The sequence below is a fragment of the Medicago sativa genome, chromosome 2 (genome assembly GCF_051527215.1).
Source record: "Medicago sativa cultivar Bolivia chromosome 2, Bolivia_mono, whole genome shotgun sequence".
NCBI lineage: Eukaryota > Viridiplantae > Streptophyta > Magnoliopsida > Fabales > Fabaceae > Medicago > Medicago sativa.
The window spans coordinates 73,887,215-73,910,325 of record NC_140750.1 but is presented as its reverse complement, the minus strand read 5'-3'; the positions used below and the strand labels follow the sequence as shown (position 1 = coordinate 73,910,325).

The window sequence follows — 23,111 nt, the reverse complement described above, 5'->3', positions numbered from 1 at the left end:
TTTGAAACAAACGAGTCATGAATGTTTCGTTCATTGATACGAAGAGGTTTACAATAAAACGATCATGAGTTGAGATACTTCTCATCCACAATTTGATATCGGTACTAGCGTCAACGATACATAATGAGTTTTCTCTCAAAGTTTAATCCAAACTCTGCTTTTTCCGAGAGACCAAAATTGGATTTCCCTCTTAACTTTTTAGGGTCAAATGCACTTACCACCCTGATCTCTGATCTATAAGTTTATTTGCACTTTCCACCTTAATTTAAAGAATTAAGCATTTTAACACCGAGATTTTTAAACACTTTATGCAATTTCCCCTCTTAATATAACTTTTGTTAGAGATAACCAAAAAACATGTTAACAAATTATTGAAATTAAGTGAACATACAAATTTATGGGAAATACTTCAGTGACTTAGAAATGGTGTCATTGGTGCCATAGCAGAGATCCTGGCCATTGATGTGTGTGGGTCCGCGTGGGGATGTGTGTGTGATGTGTGTGTGTGTGGTGGAGATGGAATTGGATGGTGCCATTGGTGCCATTAATGGCACCAAAGTGGAACCCCAAATTTATCCAATTATAAAATATTACACAATTTTATTTGTCATTATCAACATTTTCATTAGATTCGACTACTTTTCAACCTCAAATGGTTTTGAAACTGATTAAATGAAATGATACGTGATGTGTGAAAAAAAATATAAAAATGATGTGAGTCATGAAGACCATAATAAATTGATTCATTTGAAGTCTAAAAACACATCTCTGCAGTATGTGCAGGGTCAGTATAAAGCTAGAACTAGAAACAGTTGGACTGGAATTGGCTTTGATTCCAAGCATCAGATTACATGTAGTACAAAAAAAATGCATGAAATTGAAAATTTTACACTAAACTCTACAAACTTTAATGTTTAAAAAACATTGAAATATAAAACACTTCACTCTAAAACAACAGTTACCAAATCAATTTCATTTAAAAAGTCGTCCGACAAGAAATCCAAACACAAACCGTGTGCCTTTGACTTAATAATGGAATACATAACTCAACATTATTATAGCGAAAACACAAGTGATTTCTCTAACACAAATGTGTATGCCTTGGATACTCAATTGATTAGAATTAATGAAAGTAGAATTTATTTTACTTTTAAATCAAACCTGCTTACAAAGGAAAAACATCCGAACAAAACACACATTACTTCAAGCTCAATCAGAACCAAATCAACTTCGACAATAATTCTATTGAAACTTACACTTGGCTTATTTTATACGACGACTAAAAATGGTATCATTTAGGAAAACAGTAGTTGCTACCTTCAAAAACGCATGGAAAGCCTAGTGATTTGCTCAAAGAGAACCAACTGTACACGCAATAAATTGGAAAATATTTAACAATATTTACGGTTGCATCTAAGCACAAGCATTATCGATTTTCAAAAATGATCTGATATTTAAATTTTATCATTTACCACAGCAATCTGAAGACTAAATAAGCAAGACTGTACCATATATGAACCTGCACAGCAGTCAATTGTTCAATGGTCAAACTAAAAATGGAACCCCTCCAAATTCAAAAGATTCGCTTCAGAAGCTAAAATTACTCTTCAACGACATTGACCAATTCATATTCAACTAATGAGAGATTGTTATCTTCCCTGACTTCAAAATTTGCAGGTTCTGTGACCTCTATACGCCCCCACCTATCAACTGCCAACCTCATAGATCCCTTGAACATGTCAATCTTAGCATTACGCAGAATTAAAGTTGCACCAGGGTTCATGAGGTCCACTGCATAAAAGTAAATGAATTTAATCATCGTTATAAAACAACTGAGCCAAACTGATATCATCTTCCAAAACAAGCAAGAAACAAAAGCATTTAGACAAAGCACAAAAGGATGTGCCAAGGAATAGAACGACGGATATGATATAACAGCCAGTGCAACTTACTCTACAATAGCTTCAGAGTGGTGTGCGAATACACTTTCAATCGAAACAGCCATATAGGAATTCACTGATACCATCCAATAAATCCAACCCAAAGTTTGAAAAGGCAAAATATACACGCGGTGTGCAAAGAATAGAGCAAAAGATTATAATATTAATAAAAACATAACACATGAGAATGGACAAAATCAGATAATGCCAAACAAAAACACATCACGAGATTGACAGGTACCACCGCAACAGGACAGAAAAAAACGGAAAATTCACCCGCTGCCCCTGATTTATGCAACATCACTACTCATTTGACACCAAAATATAGCCACACCACCCATTCTTTTGCAATAGCAACCCCACACTGATTCCTATAAATCACAGTAACATCACATGCAAGGAACTCAAAGGCAAGCTTATTTGTCTACACATTTTGTTCCTCCTCTAATCATAACCAAGCACATCATGCACAAACCAGACAACAAAGATCATCCATAACCTTTCACCACTTCTTTTTACACTTTCCCCACATGTCAAACAAATACTGTAACACAATAGGTTTAACTGTTCAACAGGAACTTATCCATACCATCCAATGAATTTGGGCAACACTATGGATGAATCATTACAACACTCTAGCTCGGATGCATATGGGCTTCAAAAGTTATGATGTATCTACAAAGACAGACAGTCATCCCATTACATAAAAAGCTTATTCGGGAAAGCGTCAGTTAGGACACTAGTCCCAACATTGGCAGAAACCATAAAACAATAGAATTAAACTCACTCGTGGTCCTAACTTCGCACAAGTTGCGATTTTGCCCCCTATTAAAAAAAAAAAACCACATTCCAGCCCTCTAAGTTTCCCCCCTTTCGCAACTTTGAATTTTGATCATTCAAAATCGACCATTCAAGACAGTAGAAGATCAAGAAACCAGTCCTAAGCCATATTCTTTTCCCTATAAATCTGAAACTTGCTCAACAAAACACCCCAGTTGTTTTTACTGTTTTGAATTGTTGATTTTGAATGATCAAAATTGAAAGTTGCAAAAGGGGGGAAACTTAGGGGGGCTGGAATGTGGTTTTTTATTTAAAAGGGGGCCAAAAGTGTGTTTAAGCCGAACCAATATCACTTTAACCCAATTCCCCACATCTTGTAAAAAGACTCGAATGCATTAATATGGCCCTGTATGGATAAACAACTTATTTTACAGCTTATAGCATAAGTCGTTTTCTATAAGCTGAAAACAGCTTGTAAACATGTCATAGACTGTTCTCTTAAGTTCTCCCAAATAGTCTCACAATTACTTATGTCAGTAGATAAGCTCACATAAACCAACCCAAACAAACCCTCCAACTGTTTTCGTATAATCAATAAGCTTTTTTCATAACCTATCATGATGAACTTATTACAAAAAGCTGAAAACTGCTTATGAACATGCCATAAGCAATTTTCACAGGTTCTTCCAAACAATCTCACAATGCCACAATAAAAAATACGCATAAAACCATATAAAATCAACGATTTTTAAATCAAAATACTCTTTTCCCCACACTAACACAATCAATGAGCAACAAAACGTAATCACAGAAGCAAAAGATAGATTTTTTTCACATGCCTTAAGAGTTAAGAACTCTTTCAGGTCCAAAATGCTTAGAAATGGAACACAAACACAAAAAATCGTACCTTGTTCATTGCGAGCAGTGAAGATTATGCTAGCAGTTTCATCACCAATGAGACATTCAGCAATGCGGGAAGGACGAGAAGCAATCACCGCCGATCGACCACCGCGGTTAGGAACCGTCTTCACCGGCGAAGAGTTAACAACCTTCACTGTCAGAGTGTGTCCATTGGTTCCAGGTTTCAGCTGATAGACCTTCACGAACACTGGTTTTCGCTTTGCAGTTTGTGTCGCCATAGATTCAAAGCTTCGTGTTTGAGAGAATCGATCAATTGAAAATTGAACAAGGAATCAATGTTAGAGAATACCCTAACCTCGTTTCTCTCTGGTTTTGATTTTGGATTTGAGGTTTTGTAAATATTGGGCTTATTATTTTCTGTTGGATGAGCCCATACTTCGAAATTGCTCTATCAGCCCCTCTGTTTGCTGACACAAATCTATCGGAAGACACGTTTTGATCGCGTAAAGAGGTGAGAATTCACACTTGAGAGAATGAGCGATAAATTTTAAGTGTGAGTGGTTAAGTCTCACATTCTTTATAAAGGGTACAGTATTGGACATGATTAATGACTCATATACTCAATGTCTTAGATTTTAGATGGAGATGAGATGTCTCCATCTCTTGTGATCTTAGAGAATTGGGTCATTGTTAATAATTTGAAATACATAGATTTATGTAAAATAAGTGGTTAATAACTTAAAATTTTAATGTTAATGAGATAGTTTATAGAGTTGATTTATTTTGAACGGATGCTCTAAGGTTGTGTTTGATCTACTAAACAATAAGTATTTGATAGAACAATATAAAACAGAACAATACATGACAAACTTGTATAATATTGAATAATTTTTGGTGTTCTACGATTTTGTATGGACAAAAGTCTATTTTGATATTTAGACAACTTAAACGTGAGACAAAACATTGTGTTTTGGTTTAGTGAGAGACACAGATTTCAGATTTTATCTTGTCCATTACCTACAGTTTACCGGTCCTTAAGACAGTTTTACAAATAAAACATTATACAATTGAAATTGTCATGTCTTTCATTCTTAACACATAAAACGCACACTAATGGGTTAATAACTTGTCCTAAATCTATTTTTTCCAAAATAAAGTCAATTTTATTTTATTATATTTAGGAAATAAAAACAACTTAATAATCTTAAGAAAAGAAAAAGAAACGTGTGCCAAACACTCATCATGTTATACTATTATGGGTAATTTCCATATGGTGGTGGCCAAGAAAAACACCTTGAATTTTTTTGACTCTCCTGTTCTTTCAGACAACCAAGAATCTCCTTCAACGTAATCCATAATAGGTTGTTTTCTTTACACATTTACACTGTGTTTAATTTGTATAATTGCTAAAATTTCACGAATGCCTAATTATAGAGTGAAAAAAAATACTATTTTAACACATGCATCCTCCTAAAGAAAATTAAGTTGTGATCGAGAAATTAAATCATCACCAACTTCATATTTATTTACGATTATGGCAATGACAAAGACAACATTGGTTGTGTTCCTTAGTGCTCTTTTGATTTGCACACTTTTTACTCAAGACGTTGAGGCTATCAGATTTATCGGTAATCCTGCGATGCAAAGAGACACTATCCTATGCAGCAGAAGAAATCCTGCCATCTGCAACAAAATTCCGGCAAACACATATCGGAGAGGTTGTGAGGTAGAAGAAAGGTGTCGTGGAGGGGCGAAGTAGAAGACGACGGGATTTATTGTTGTTACAGAAAAACTATATGTACTTTGTCATGCCTAACTAAGATTAGGCTCCGCTATAATGTAAACATTCATCTATATAACCATTCTTTTATTATATTTTGAGAGAAATGTTAAGAATGTTCACCGGTTAACATGACTTTTTCAACTCTATTTTTTCGAATGCCTTATAACATATGTCATATCTTGTTGGAAATGAAGCATTCATAAGCACTCTACATATATGACACCAATCCAAATTCTTACTCAACTATTCATGATCTACTCTAGAACAACATACATACATACATATGTAAAACTTTGGGACAAGTTCACATAAAAAAATAAGGACATGTGTCACATGTGTGTCTGGGGTTAAAGATGTGTGTATTCGATATCTAAAACTTTGGTTCCTTACTCACTTAATGTTTCATCTCTCTTCTCCGTTTAGGGATGAAAATTAGACTCACACCCATTGAATATCTTCAAAAAAGTATCCACACAACAAGTAGGATGAAAATAAGCATTATAATTACAACGCGTACATCAAACTGAGGAAATTAATGGAAGAGAAACTATCTTAGTTTTGAAATGTGTGGTTACTTAGGTTACTTTCAGAGACATAGTTACACGAAGGACTATTGAAAACCATGGTCCTTTTTCATATTATTCATGTACTACAATATATTATGCTCTAACGAAGGGTGACATTTAGGATGCAAAGTGTAAAACTTGCGTTGGAGGGTGTTTTTAATGTGTTTTTCCACAATTGAGATTATATAATCCAAAATGTTGTAGGACACGCGATAAATTAATAGTATAAGATAATAAACTCTCTTATTATTATTCTTTTAAAAATCCATGAATACTAAAGTAATTCTCAACATACATATAATGTATAACATATCTTCTGTATTAGTACTTCACATCATTATTTTTTATTTTTTTTAAACTGCAAATATTATTAGGCTAGGCTAGCACAAGATGCATTATACCTGCCAAGGAGGAAAAAGAGTTTACAAGAGGGCCAATATAGAACGCACCTCAACACCAATTGCACTCGCTAAAAAACCTCCAAAATCCTATTATACACAACAGAATAACAGGAAAAAGAAACAAAAGCCCTGGTGCCAAAACAGAAACAACAGAGCAAAAGCCACAACTCCCCCAACACGGACTGCCTGCTAAAGACAGAACCCAAAAACCCCTGCTGCCAAAACTATACCAGCACAAATAGCCGCAACCAGCACAGTCATAGCCACCCGCAAAACAGCAACAGCAGCAGCACACAGACCTGCTACACCAGCTAACCCACCTGAAAGCAAAACAGCACGCACACGGCCACAACTAGGGGTGGAAATGGCCTAGGCCTAAGCCTAGCCTACTTCAAAAATTATAGGCCTGAACCTGGCCTATTACCCGTCATAGGCTCATTTTCAAGGCCTGGCCTTTTTAAAGGTCTAATGAAGCCTAAAAGCCTATTTAAAAGCCTATTTTATGCTAAGGTCTGACAACACATGTAAGCCTACTCCTAAATAGGCCAAAACTTATTAAGCCCTAAAGCACACAAATATGTTTGCTACTAAATAATGAATTCTTACGAAGGTCTAACACACCAATATATCAGCTACTAAATAACCTATTATATGAAGGCTTGTGTTTATGGAAGAAAAAAAAAACCTTCAAAAATATCAATAATGGAAGATATATTATATATGAAAAGCTTAATAGGCCGACTTGATGGGCTTAATAAGCTTTTTTGCAAGCCTTAGCGTGGCCTGTTTAATTAAATAGGCCTTATAAAAAGCTTGAGCCTGACCTTGTTAATAAACGAGCTGGGCCGAGCTAGGCTTTAAATAGGCTAGGCCGTAGGCCACTGTCGGACGGCCTGGTCTGTTCCCACCCCTAGCCACAACGACCACACACACACAGCCAACCAAAACAAAAAGACAACACCCAGAAAACACCACCAACCGTAGCTATCTTGCAAGGCACGCAAAATGATCCCAACACCATTCATAAAACAAAAACGTCGGGCTATTCAAACAAGATAGACACCACCACCAAGACAAAACCTTAACATCCTCCACTAACTCCAAGACCTCCGACTCCTTAGCATTAAAAATTCTATCATTCCTAGCTCGCCAAATCACCCAAATAGTAGCAATCCAAATGAGCCTTAGACCACGAATGATTTTCTTGTTTGACAATCCCGCATTCCAACAATCCCAATGAATGAACAAATCTGGTGGACTAATAAACATATTTCCACCCCAATGAAGAAGCTCTAACCAAACTCCTCTAGTAACACCACAATGCAAGAAGAGATGATTCGTCCTCTCTTCCTCCGAATCACACAAAACACACGTCAAATTAACATCCGGAGGAAGGGCATTCCTTCTACTAAGATTAACACAGGTTGGTATACGGTTTAACATCATTTTCCACGAAAGCGCCACAACCTTTGGCGGAGCCGGACTCTTCCACAATTGATGCAAAACTCTATTCTCCTCCACTCCCCAATTATCTTCCAAGATGAACAAGGCTTCTAGTTTCTTATACATAGACTTCACTGTAAACACACCATCCTCATCCCTCTTCCATCTCCAACCGTCTTGGCCTTGGTTCCACACATGCCCCTCCAAATCGTCCAACAAATTAGCTAGAAGTTGCTCCTCCCACACAAAAAACCGGCGACGCCAAGAAAACCTCCACTCCCTCCCAACACCATTCCACCTCCAAATATCTGCCACCGTAGCATCTTTTTGATTGGACATCATAAAGAGCCTCGAATATTTATCTCGCAAAGCCATATCCCCCTCCACCTACCATACCAAAACTTATTGTTTTCACCATTACACACTCTTCTCTCCACCTCCTCATTAAACCAACTTAAACCACCCCCACCACTTTCGAGATTTATTATATCCTTCCACCACCTAGATTAAACAGCAGCCCTAACCTCACCACCTCCATCGGCCAAATCCCCAATATTATTACCATATTTCTCCATGAGAACCTCCTTCCAAAGCATATTCTCTCCCACCAAAAGCTTCCACCTCCACTTAGCAAGCAAACTAACATTGACAACCCTAATATCCCTCACTCCAAGACCACCCTTTTCCTTTGGTTGACATACCGACCTTCACATCATTATTATATGATGATGAATTCTTTTCACCCATTATATCGATTTGTAAAGTACATTTGTTTAAACGAGTCTACCTTGAGAGAGTTTGAGGCATACCTGTTTAAGACACCAAAATTATTTTGACATTGAGGTAAATTAATTGTACCAAAATCTCTAACATTTCTACTTGTTTTCGAAAACTTGAAAAATATGATAGTAAATTTCATGTAATTTTTTTTATAGAGAATTTCATGTAATATTTTTAATGCCTCTAGTTGCATTCAATTTCTATTTCTTCATTTGATTAGAAATAGAATGACGCTTACGGAAAATATTAAATTAATAAATATTGTTAGCCATTTGGGGTTGATCTAGTGTATGACTTGGGATCTTGGAGTTTGCTCATCTCAAGGTCTCAGATTCGATTCTTTCTGGTGCTAATTTCGGTGGACAAGTCCATACAAAACTTTGCTTTGACTTTTAATAGGACCCCCACAAATGGAGGTGGAATTGGTCCCTAAGATTAGTTGGTTCTTCATATACAGAGTTTTAAAAAAAAAAAAAAAATTAAATGAAATTTTTTTCCGAAAGAAGGATAACTATAATAAAAACTACCCTCCATTTTTTTTAAAGCTAGCTTAACCAATAAGTAACTAAGAAAAGGGCAGCTTGGTGCACCATTTTAATTCTCCTTAAAAGTAATTAATATGTTAAAGAAGGAAACAAACAAATTTCCGCTTCAAAAGTTCACTTCTCTTGTAACCATTTGTTCACTTTCCTTTACTAACATTGTTTAGCCGCGACTAAACAAAGTCGTGAAGTATGTGCTCCATGCGAGATGAATTCTCACATACCAACAATATTTTCTCCGTACACAAGAGGAATTTGATGGGAATATAAAAGGCATGTTATTTTGGTTGAACCGCCTATGATCGAACTACCAACCACATTAATTCTCCTTATCTATATATACTAGTGAAAAGGTACTCACGTGTCCGTCTTTCTCCTCTTTTTATTGCGCTAACGTTTGAATATTATAATCGGCGTTTTTTTATGAAATTTTAATTTTGATTAAAAGTAAAAATCTAAATGTTTTTTTCTTTCAAATTATAACAAATGAAACTAACCATGATTATCTATTTCAACGAAATCAACGATATAACAAAAAAATATAATATAAATTCATATTTTTTTAATGACATAAACAACAATTCTTATTATAGAAAAAAATTGTTGTTTAAGGTATAATTGAGATAATGAAAAAGTAAGTATATACACACTCACTAGTTTGTTACACTTTGAAATTGGGGATTGAACCAGGTACCTCATGCTTCCAATTCACAAATCTTATCACCAAAGCACCGATGATTTTGATGACATGTGACTGCTTAAATGATATTTATTCAACAAATCTTGGGTCCTATTTCTTTCAATCTCACAATCCCTAAATCAATTCTCATCATCATGTAATTGAACCTAATAACCATAACCCTGCCCTTTTTGGCGGACCTAATTAATTTTTATGAAAAATAAGGTCTGCAAGGAATTGAATCAGGTAGCACATGAAAAGTTCATTTTTCTTAAAAGTCACTAACGTCATTGCAATATTATTATTTTTGTATAGCAGTTCATTTTCATTATTATTTTTTTTCTTTTAATTACCACATAACGATTCCTTATTATTATTATTATTATTATTATTATTATTATTATTATTATTATTATTATTATTATTATTATTATTATTATTATTATTATTATTATTATTTCTTTCGGTTACCACATAAGAGTTCCTTTTCATTATTATTTTTTTTTCTGTCGATTACCACATGGCCGTTTCTTTTCCTTTTCATTTTTATAGATTTAATAACCTTTGTGGTTAGGACCAATTTTTTGTTGTAGACTTTTGTATATATATATTTTCTTTTGAATTGTCTTTTTTATTGCAGTCCATCTTTTGTTTTTGTTGCTTTTTGAGGTATTTTGATAACATAATACTGAATATAACTTTAAAAGCAATAATATAGTCAATTTCATAGTTATATATGAAGCTCTACAAAACCTGTGAAGGCATAGGTTAATTTTTTTCAATATCTATTCAACTTACAATCAATTCATTTAGTCTTCTAATTTCAATCGACAAGAATTTTAGTAGATATTATTTTATTTTTTTACAAAAAATGACTTAATTTTATCAAGGGCATATGATATTAACACACAGTGAGATCAATTATCCGATTCATGCATATATACAATTATCCCACTAACAAAATATTTTATAGATCATAATGTGCCTCTAATTTGAAGAGAAGATGGATGAGAAACAAACCAATGAAATAAAAAAAAAATTATCCTCAAATCCTAACTCCCTAAGAACAAATATTTGAAGATGTGTAGAAATGGAAAATAATGTATGAAGAGTGGGAGAAAAATAAATGATCAAGAAATGGAATGGAGAAAGAAAGATGAGAAGAAAGAGGGAAAACAAATGGAAGAAAAATAAATCAGAGAGAAACTAAATCATGATAAAGTGATATATGGAAGAGAGGGAGACGAAACTGAGATGTCAAGAAAGAGTTTTCAATGGGAATCAAGGTTGCAATTGACCACTAATAAAAGTCAAGGACAATCACTTAAACATGTCGGAGTATATCTTCCAACACCAATATTCTCATATGGTCAATTATAGATTGCAATTTCAAGTGTGACCTCAAGAAAAGGTTTAAAGATATTGATAACCAATGAAGATGGTGAAGATGATATTGTTACATCAAATGTGGTTTATAAAGATGTAATCTGTAATAATTTGTATCTACTTTTAGATTTTAAATGTTTTTTCTAGTTTATGTTTCTCACCGACTATAAGTTCAATATAAACAACAACATTAATATTTTCATGAATAGTGAACCACGACATAGTATTATGTATTACATCAAACCCAACCCGTGCGTCGCACATGTATAAGTCTAGTATTTTTAATCCGAGTTAAGTACCACTAATGCCAGTTGAGTTTCCCGTTCTTCGGTTTTTAACAACCACTGGTTCTTTTTTTTGTTGTTCCTTCTCACCTACTTGTGCTTCTCCATCTTGTAATTGCTGCACCACATGCTGCTTTAAGTATCTGAATAGTACCAACAACATAAAAGTTGCTAGCAAAAATGATATCATAATAATCAACTGTGACAAAGGTTTTAAAATCCATATATGCAATTATATCTGTCCATAAATAAATAACTCCTTGGATTTTAAGATTCATAGAAGCAGTAACTCATGTGTTGCAACATGAGTCTAAAAAGAACCAGTGTAGAATTGTAAGGAAACACATTGCTGAATAAATTCCAACAAATTGCAGTTGAAGGCCATGTTTTTAGGCTAAAATATGCTTTTAGTCCCTGCAAATATAGCGAGTTTGGGTTTTGGTCCCCTGTAAAAAAAATTGTTTTTCATCCTTGCAAAATTTTTTGTTTTTTAAAAAAGTCCCTAGGCCCATTGAAGCAGCCATCTGTCACTCTGTCACTCTGATGCCGACGTGGCGCATGATGACTGTGCATAAGTAGCCACGTGGCATCTGATGCGGCTTTTATCAATTAAAAAACAAATTTTTAAATTTCAAAAATCATTTTCAGTATTTAAAAATAAAAAAACTTTATTTTAATTGAATTAAAAAAAGACATAAAAGAGAAAGGGGGAAAATTGAAACTATGTTTCAGATTTTCCCCCAAATTGCGTCCTCTCTTCTCATCTCTCCTAAATGGGTTTGTTTTTCCTTCGAGTGTAATGCTTCGAGTGTAATCAGGACAAGTTTTTTGTAGAGGATATTGTTGAATTTGGTTGGCAGTTTAGGTTGGGGTTGGAAGCTGGATCGAAGCCTGAATTGCTTTTGGCTATGAGCTGTTTGTGTAAAGGTAACAGAGAAGCTTTTCTGGTTTGTAATGGATTCAAAGACAATGAATATATTTCATTGGCTTTGGTTGCGAGAAAGCTTGCTTTAAACAATGTTATTGCTCTTGAGCAAGAGGAAGAGCTTGATATGGTGGTTGAGATTAGCAACAAGCTTTGTATTCGTCCTGAATTTATAACGTCAGATGCCATATGGCCTCTTATGCACAGTCAGTGTGCGCCACGTCGGCATCAGTGTGACAGATGGCTGCTTCAATGGGTCCAGGGACTTTTTTAAAAAACAAAAAATTTTGCGAGGATGAAAAACAATTTTTTCTTTTACCCGGGACCAAAACCCAAACTCGCTAAATTTGCAGGGACCAAAAGCATATTTTAGCCTTTTTTTTATGGACTAGATAGAATAAGGTACCTAAAACACATAGAAAAATTGAACATAAATTTGTGCAAGAGTGATTTGTTAAGGTGACAGAACAAACAACAGTTATCTTTCCACTTAATCAAAAATTACTAAGACATTTTACAGAAGGCTGTGAATTAGTATAAGTGATCTGAACTTATTATGCTATAATAATTACTTATGCAAGTATTACCTATAAAGATTCGAGTTTTGATTGAAGATAGATTCCAGAATGTCAAACGTACCAACACAATTAATTTCTTCTTGTGAGTGCAAGCACACCATGTATCCAATACCAATAGTTTCAAACCCTCAGCTGCATATAACACAAGTTTTCAACTCTTAAGCACAAAAAAGTGTATATATAGATACCTATGAAAGCTTCAACAAGTTAGTGTGAATATGAGTGAAAGTAAAAATATAATATGACTATGATAGAGAAAGTTGCCACAAAAATTATCGAAAATAGTTGTTCAAATATTATTTCTCTATGAATAATTTTCAATTGGTGGCCAAGAAAAACACATTGAATTTCTTTGACTCTCCTATTCTTTCGGACAACCAAGAATTTCCTTCAACGTAACCAAGTATAGGTTGTTTTCTTTACACATTTAGACTCTATGTTTAATTTGTATAGTTGCTAAAATTTCACAAATGCCTAATCATAGAGTGAAAAGAGTATTATTTAAACGCATGCATCCTCCTAAAGAAAATTAAGTTGTGATCGATAAATTAAATCATCACCAACTTCATATTTATTTACGATTATGGCAATGACAAAGACAACATTTGTTGTGTTCCTTAGTGCTCTTTTGATTTGCACACTTGTAACTAAAGACGTTGAGGCTGTCAATGTTATCGGTAATCCTGCAATGCAAAGAGACACTATCCTATGCAGCAGAAAAAATCCAGGTAGCTGCAGCCCAAAACCGGTAAACACATATCAGAGAGGCTGTGAGACAGAAGAAAGGTGTCGTGGAGGGCCACAGGCGAATTAGACGACGACGGAATTTATTGTTGTTACAGAAAAACTATATGTACTTTGTTATGCCTAACTAAGATTAGGCTCCGCTATAATGTAAACATTCATTTATATAACAATTCTTTTATTATATTTTGAGAGAAATGTTAAAAAATGCGCACCGGTTAACATGACTTTTTCAATTGTATTTTTTCGAATGTCATATAACATATGTTACATCTTGTTGGAAATGAAGCCTTCAAAAGCACTCTACATATAACACCGATTCAAATTCTTACTCAACAATACTATTTTTTATCTACTCTAGAACAACATACATACATACATAAAACTTTGGGATGAGTTTACACAAAAAATGAGGACATGTGTCACATGTGTGTGTGTGGTCAAAGAGGTGTGTATCCGATATTTAAAACTTTGGTTCCTCACTCGTTTTATGTTTCATCCCTCGTCTCCATTTAGAGATGAAAATTAGACTCACACCCATTGAATATCTGCAAAAAAGTATCCACGCAACATGTAGGCTAAAAGTATGCATTATAATTACAACGTACATCAAACTAAGGAAATTAATGGAAGAGAAACTATCTTAGTTTTGAAAATATGCATTATAATTATCTGCTATTGCTATTTTCTTTTGAAATGTCTTTTTTTTTTTTGTTGCTGGAATAGATCATCTACCATCTCATCCAAATGCTGGAATAGATCATCTACCATCTCATCCAAATGCTCTTACGTGACAAGTCTGATTTTCTTATTATTATTAAAATTGATTATATTAGCAATTTTTGTTCTTTTTAAATATAATCCTACATTTTAATTCTAATTTTTCATATGTTTTTCAATTTTATCCTTCATTAAACTTCAGTTTAAATTATATTAAACTCAACATAACTTTTGTCAATATATAATTGCCAATAAACGTTGATTTAGTTGGTAATGAGTTGACTTACGCGCAACGTTGTGCATATCTTTAGTGGGTGATCTGTAAGCACACAAAAATGAATGCCTCCATTGTGGATGTTCTTAGTACTCTTTTAGTTTGCTCACTTTTTTCCCAAGATGTTGAAGCCATTAAATTTCTTGGTTATGGGGCAATGTTACGTGACAATAATCATGGATGCAGCAAATTACATCCTAATACTGCCAAGAGCAAGAAGCTAACAAATCGGAAATGTTCTTTACAGCAAAATCATTCTTCACGAAACCTTCGTGACATGTGTAAAAGCTAATTCCTTAATGTTTTTTGTAATTGCAACATGTATGGTGGGCCAGGCTTTTTCTTTGTTACCCTTGCAAGTTGCTTTCGCGATGCATTCTTGATAAAAAAATTTTCGTGATGTATAGCATCACTCCAAACAAATATACGAGAGGATGCGAGAAAACATTACGTTGTCGCGGCCATTGATATAGGAAGAGGAGGAAGCTAATTAATCAATACATATGCATTAAAGTTTTTTTTGAATTATTATCAAAGTGTTTCTTTCCCGTCATCCACATCTTTTGGAGGGTGTTTTTAATATGTTTTTATTATATAATCAGAAATGTTTTAGAACACGCAAGAAATTAACAATATAAGATAAGATAACAAACTCTCTTATTAATATTCTTTTATGAAGTTGCGAATACTCAAGTAATTCTCAACATACATATTATGTATAACATATCTTACTAGTGTGTATACCCGTGCAGTGCACGAAAAAATTTCTTTAAATTAAATTAAATATATATATATATTTTATATTGTTTTAAACTTAACATAAGATTTTGAAAATTAAAAGTGTAAGGAATAGTCTCTAAATTTGATTCACTTCACATAATTTGTATAACTCATAGCTTTCAACTACCACACTTAACTCACTAAATTACAGACCAAAAAAATTATTTACAGGTCAACTCATTCTTCTAGCTTGTTAAATTGCATTCTCTATTCCAAGGCCTTCACTTGATCATAATTTCACAATCTTCTTTTCTTATAAGACATTAAACTACCATCTTGCTTCAATCTATCGAACATTACCTGAAGAAATTCAATACTAAAACAAAGAGAAAAAAAATCTCAAAAGAGGATTGTGGAAAGTGCAAATAAACAAAATTAACATAAACAAACACAAAAAAAAACTAAAAAAAAAGGAACAAAGCACAAACTCCATAAGCAAACACGCAAAGAAAAAGAAAATGAAAGCCCAAACCATTTGTCATATATATGAGGATGTTGTGTACTTGCTTCAATTTGTAATATTTTCCATTATAAAAAGCTACTAATTAAAAACACATATAATATACGTATGTTATTAGGAGTAACAAAAGACAGCAGTTTAAAAGTGAAAATATTAATGTAGCAGGAGCCAAGTTTCTTGTCCGTATCCTTGAGATCTTCTTTCATATCCAAAAAATCTTCAACCATAATATCTTCAAACCAAAGAATTTTCAAACCTGCCACACAAAAAAACAAACATAAAAAATCATAATAACAATATAATTTAACATATGGTAATTAGGGAATTAAGTTACATAAGAGATATACTTGTGAAATTGCTTATTTTTAAAACACTTTTTTTGAACTCGACGTTGGAAACACTTGGTAACTAAAGAAATAAATATTTTTGACTATGTTGTAAAATGAAAGTTTAAACTCTGCCATGCTTGATAAATTGTTAGGTATCTCTTAGAAACAAACATGAAGCATAAATCTAAACTTTTTTTATGCATGTTTGACATGACCTAATAAGATAAACAGATCAACGCTAACCACAAATGAAACTAAAAGTAGGCTTAAATACATCTTATATCACTATCATATATATGATTGAATTGACGCAAGTTCATGAATAAAACCTGTATTAAACCAATGAAGCTGAATAAAAAAGCATAACATTAAATCAATAAAAATATGTATTACAAAAAAAAGAGAACTAAGAACATATGAAATATTCTTTCAAAAAAAAAAACTTATGAAACATAGACATGGATGTTTTATCTTGGTTTTCGGGTGTCAAACATTGATTACGTTTGAACCTTTTTAAACCGGTGATATCTTATTTTTTCTGGGGAAGGGAAAAAGTAAGCAAAACCCTTGAGAATCGAGGTCCGGGAGTTGTTTTCGCTACGGGAAGGTGTTAGGCACCCATAACGACTATAGTATCCTATAGGAACCGTCTTTAATTTCTACGCGCGCGCTTTATTTTTAAATGCTATTTTGAAAGATGATATTAAGCCTAAGAATTTTCTAAGTGAAGAATTGGAGGGAGAAGAATGTTTTTGGATTTTTATTTTATTTGAATTGAAGGAATTTTTGTTCCTTGCCTACGTACCCGTTTAAGGGATCAAATCCACCGTAGTTCTCTTCCAAAAATGTTTTTGTTTTTGTTGGTTGATTTTAAGTTTGAAAATTGGAATTTTGGAGAATGGAGATTGAGAGGCCTCAAGGGCATGAGATTGGAAAAATGTGGGGTTTGATTAGTTATTTGCAAAGTATGGTCTAAGTATGGTTACTTTTCATTGAAATTTGATTAAGAAAAAGAAAAGGAAAATACAATGGGATTTTGATCCCAAGGTTTATTATGAAAAAAGGTTTGAGTGATAGTTTGTTCACATTTTTTTGGAAAGTTGATTTTCTCTAAGTATAAAGCCTAAACATTCATCTAAACATACAATCCTAAACATACATCTAAACATGCATATTCTAGCTATATACCTAAAGTGAAGTGTGTGCATGTGTCGGTGCTTGTGTCGGTGTACATTTATTAGAGTCCATTGTCCTTATTACATCACACCCTAGATACATTCTATGGCCTCTTTGCCAAGAAATTTAAATTGCATGAAAGTAAAATATTACAAGAACTCCTAAATCTTTACATTCTAATTTTTGCATGAAATTGAAACTTAAAGTGCAAGAAATAAGGTGGAGAGGAAGATGAAGTGTGAATGCTTATGATGAATATGAGACATGAAATGAAATGGTTAGTAACACATGGCAATATCAAAAGAAATAAAGCAAGAAAGACACTATAACATAAAGGATGGAAAGCAAACCAAAATAAAGGCAAAATGAGTGCAAATATGACTAAAATTTGTTCATAAAGTGCAAGACTCATGTGACCTATAATTCTCACATTCCAATACACTTTTAAAGGTTTAGAATCTGATTTTGGAATGGGAATTAAGATAACATGGTTAACTTGACACTTTAGAAGCAAACTTAGACATATTTGCATTATTTATTTACACAAGTAACTTGTGAGCTAAGTAACTAATCAAGATTCACACTCATGCATTAATATCAAACACAAACAGTGGCTAAAACTCTATGAAAGCAAGTGGTATAGGTCGCAAATATTCATCAAGCAATTGGGATTAAAATCAAGCAAATTTTCATTCATTTTTAGCACAAAATATCACAAAAATAGTAAGAAAATTAGCCACATTATTTTTTACCAATTTTTATTATGTAAAATTAACACTAAAAGGTCACAAAATTATCAAGAAACACTCATGAATTTCTTTGGAATTTTTAAAGAATTTTTGATCACAAGAACATGTAAAATTTTCACAAGATTTAACACATGTAATAAACAATTGAAAAAATGCTACTTATTTTTTATCCAAATTCAACACATAACAGCATCACAAGAAAGTCAAGAAACTAGTCAAAAACACATGAAAAATTAATTGGAATTTTTAACAAAGTTTTTGAGCATGAAGGTGTGCAAATAGCAAGGAGTAGCGCGTAGAATAGCAAAAAAAATGGAAAATCACAGAATCTGCAAGGAAAGGCCCAAGCAGATAAGCAGATCAGGTCATGTGTGTACACGTGGCACATCAACGTATCCAACGGCCACAACATGAGGGAACACAGTATGAAACAAAGGCACGCGCGCGTGGGATCCAGGTATGGTATATAAGCAAAAAATGAAGAAAAAATCATAAGACATCAAAATGACTCTCTCTCTAAGATGTTTTAGAGAGAGAGAGTCTGCAACTAGGTCTTCTTCTCCGATTCTGCTCTTCTTCTCCGGCGCGGCAGCCGGTCACCTTCCGGTGCCGTCGCCGGAAAACCAAACTAACTCGGATCTCAAAATTTTTTACAGTTTCGAAATCGTTTTTCACTTCTAAAACCAAATCCAGGCTTCGTTTTTGAAGGTAAGAATCGGAGAGGCGTGGATCTAACTTTTAAGCTTCGTAAATTTCTAAAAAGGTGTATAGAAAGGGTGAATCGATATACCTTGAGCTGGATTCGGAGAAAGAGGAAAGATCACGAAAAAAAGCTTCGCGTTTCCTTCAAATCCAAAAATAAATTGGATTCTTCCTCTTCTTCTTTGTTACTGGTGCGATTTAGCTTCGGTAGCAGTTGTTGTTATCGCTTGCAGTTACGATTCACGACCTTGAAAATTGCTGTGATTTTTTGGAAACGTGACAGATTTTGCGGTTGTTGATGAACCGGTGATGCTGTGATACGTTGAGTTCTTGGTGTGATCGATGATGATTGTGATTTCTGGACTTTTTTGTGTATAATTGCGGTGGTTTTGAGCTGTTACAGTGGCGGTGAGGGTTTATGTGTGTGACGGTTATGGAGGATCTGGAAGGATCTTGTTGAAGTTCTTGATGAACTTCAAGCAAGTTCTTCAGATTTTCTGACTTTTGATCTGTTTTTGTGGAGAGAGAATGAGAAAAGGTGTTTGTGATGATGTGGAAAGAAATGAATGGTGACCCTGACCTTTGACCATTGAGTCAGCTTTTATAGCTGATGTGTAACTGCCTGGACCTGTTAGATGATGACATGTGGCATAACAAACTTCCTATGGACAAATAAAAAGCTGACACGTGGCATTGGACTATGACTTGGACAAAAATGGACTAAAAATGCAAATTTTAGAAATTTAGGACTTAAAAATAAAATAAAATGAATTAAAATTGGTAACCGGCAAATAACGTAAAGTGAAACGATTAAAATTGACAAAACGGACTAAAACGAACCAATGGCCTAAATGAGGTACTTTAAAGTAACCTCTCTCTGCCGAAATTTCGTGTGAAATGACCAAAATGCCCCTAGGGCTAAAACGACTAAAAATGACTCGGATGCAAATTTTAAAATGGATTTTTAACAGGAAATTAAAGCAAGAACTTATACAAGCAAATTAATAGACTCAGAGACAATTTTTGGGATTTGAACAGAGTTTTAACACATGAAAATACTAAAATGCCCCTAGGGGCACAACTGACTCAAGGTTACTTCAAACGCAATTTTTGAACTAGATTTTGACATAGAATGAAATAAGGACTTATTCAAACTACTTGAAAGGACTCAAACAAATTTTAAAAGACTGAAAGGAATTTTGACATAGGAAATGACTAAAATACCCTTACATGTGAATTTTTTAAATAACATTGAAATAAAATGCAGGGAAAGATGCAATTGATCAGAGACAGTTCAAATGGCTTGTAATGCAAGAAAAGAAGAATTGAGTTAGTATTTTTAGGTCCAAAATTAGGGTATAACAGCTGCCCCTATTTAAGTTTCTTTGTCCGGAGAGTCAAGAGACGAAGTCTTAGAGTTGACGGGACGAAGATACTTAAATATTAGCATTTGCACTGCTTTTGGACATAAAAATACGCTTTCAGATTTTCAAAAATGTGAATGCCATGCAATACTTTGATTATGAATGCAAGACAAACAACTGGAGTCCATAGAACATGTCATGTCACCGGGGATTCAGGTGGACATTGACAGGGTGGACAGACCAGGGAGTAGAAAACAAGGTACAAGTTGTTCTTTGGGTCGAACTAGCCACTTGACCAAGGAATACAAAACAAGAGATAGGCACAAGCTGTTCTTGGGATTGAACTTGGCACTTGACCGGAAACATAGACATATAGGCAGATACAAGCTGTTCTTTGGATCGAACTTGACACTTGATTGAAGATACAAACAGATAGGCAGACACAAACTGTTCTTTGGATTGAACTGGCCGTTTGGCTGGAGACATAGACAAGAGGGTAGATACAAACTATTCTTTGGATCGAACTTGTTTGTTGGATTATCACCACGTCATGTGGGAAGGTGCAAACTGTTCTTTTAGATCGAACTTGCCGTTTGACCGATATCAAAGCATGAGCTGGGTACAAACTGTTCTTCAGATCGAACTTGTCGTTTGCCCGGAAGCATAGGTATATGAGCAGGTACAAGTGGTTCTTTTTGGATCGAACCTGGCACTTGACCAGTAACAAGATACAATTTGAAAGTCTGGTTTAACAAGATACCAATTGAGGGTAAATTGTCATTGACTTGATTTGACGATAGACATGACCATTTTTGTTGGCCCAAAAGCAAATTGAGAGTGAATTGACATTGATTTGAATTGAATTGAAAGTTGGCATTGAAAGAGAGATTGGAAGTTGAGATTGAGCAGAGACATAGACATTGATTTGAAATTGAAAGAGACATTGGAAATTGGAATTGAATTGAGACATAGACATTGACATTGGATTGGAGAGTTGCATTTGACATTGAGATTGGATTGGAATTGGAAATTGACATTGACATTGACATTGACATTGAGATTGGATTGAAATTGGAAATTGACATTGACATTGACATTGACATTGAGATTGGATTGAAATTGAAATTGAGATTGCTTCGAATTTGAATTGGAAACTGCTTCGAATTTGAATTGAATTGAAATTGCTTCGAATTAGGATTGGATTGAATTGACATTGGAATTTGAGATTTGAGATTGCATCGAATTTGACATTTGAAATTGATTTGCATTTGACATTGGAGATTGCATCGAATTTGACAGTTGAAATTGAATTGAATTTGACATTGGAGATTGCATCGAATTTGACAGTTGAAATTGAATTTGACAGTTGAAATTGAAATTGAAATTGAAATTGAGTTTGACAGTTGAAATTTGGATTGGAATTGATTTGAAATTAGAATTGGAAGTGGAAACTGATTTAGATTGAAAATTGAAAGTGGAAATGCAACATGTATGTATGGTATAACAAGATTGAATGTATGAGCACATAAAATGCATGATTATGCATGTATGAATGCTTGAAATGCATGATTGGCTTGTAGCTTGACAAAGGAGTTTCAAAGAGGCAGATGAGACATTGGAAGATTGGGCACGTAGTGGCTCGTGCTGCAACATATTCACAGGGGAGAACCTCTTTGGAGAGACCGTCGTTGAGAGACGTATCGAAACCATGGCTGAGGGCAGTATAAACTTGTAGAGGAGGGGAACCTTGGAAGATTCTTGGATACAGGTCGCCGCTGCTAGGCGTGTTAGTGCTGGGTAAACATTGGATGTTCGCATCTGTGGTCAATGCTTTTCAATATTTCATCCTTTCATTTTTCAATTTCAAACCCCATTTTTGCCTGAACCGCCCTTTCGGGTTTTCGATTCACCGGGGAATAGATTCTTTTCATTGCCCCATTTTTGCCTGAATTGCCTTCATAGGTTGTCAATCAGCGGGGTGCTCATTTTTGCCTAAGCCGCCCTTTCGGGTTTTCAACTTAGCGAGTTTTTCATTTTCATTTTTCCATTTTCATTCTATTTTTCATTCTTGCCATTGACCACAGATCATCCTGGGGAGTAACCTGCTTGTAACATGTATTGAAATAGACATTGACATTCATTTATTCATGCATGTTTCATTGAAATGTACCTTATTGCTCAGGTTTGCTTTCAAAATAGACAGGAAAAGATTTTCAATTTTCAAAAATGTTTGTTTCAGATATTGACATTATCAAAATGGAAAGAGAATATTTTGTATATAGTATTGAAAGTAGAAAGAAAAATAGAGTTTCAAACAATGGCACAGGCTCAAATTGATGTAGAAGAGTGAGAATCAGCCAAAGGCATGACTTCACGGATTTACAAAGCTTGGAAAATGGTAATTTTATTGGTTGGTGATACATTGAACACGATGACCGCTACATTTCATAGAAATTTTGAATTCACAAGTACAGAAGCTTCTGATGAAGACGATCATTGACAGTTGCAGATGCCCCAAGGGGTGATGGTGATTTGCCAGATATAGTTACTTGTCTTTTATTGTCAACCTCATTTTTGCATGAACCGCCCTTTCGGGTTTTCGGCTCATCGAGGCGCTCATTCTTGCCTGAGTTGCGTACAATCTCAGCGAGCTCTTTCATATTCATTTTTTTGTCCCTATCTTTTGCCTGGATCGCCCTTTCGGGTTTTCGATCCACCGGGAAGCGCATTTTTGCCTAGGCCGCCCTTTCGGGTTTTCGACCTACCACGCTGTTCTTTTCTTTTTAGACAAAGTATTTCTTGACTATATCGGCATTAACAGGATTTGGGAGTTCAACACCATCCATGTGTGTAAGAATCAAAGCA

General features: G+C 34.3%; 1 protein-coding gene across 1 annotated transcript; it reads right to left on the bottom strand.

The window, feature by feature from the left end:
* Window positions 1-1,407: 1,407 nt before the first annotated feature.
* LOC146950602 (uncharacterized protein At4g28440-like) lies at window positions 1,408-3,944 on the bottom strand. Its single transcript, XM_085746522.1, has 2 exons — window positions 3,628-3,944; window positions 1,408-1,791 (listed from the first exon to the last, which is right to left on the bottom strand). Exons 1-2 carry the CDS (start codon window positions 3,857-3,859, stop codon window positions 1,601-1,603), a joined length of 423 nt encoding a protein of 140 aa, XP_085602648.1. The 5' UTR covers window positions 3,860-3,944; the 3' UTR covers window positions 1,408-1,600.
* Between the last annotated feature and the right edge of the window lie 19,167 nt (window positions 3,945-23,111).

Bases quoted from the DNA above. Each gene is read 5' to 3' on its own strand.
- LOC146950602 (XM_085746522.1), bottom strand. From the start codon at position 3,859: ATGGCGACACAAACTGCAAAGCGAAAACCAGTGTTCGTGAAGGTCTAT. The intron at 1,792-3,627 runs GTACGATTTTTT...ACTTTTATGCAG, and splicing joins CACTGCTCGCAATGAACAAG to TGGACCTCATGAACCCTGGT.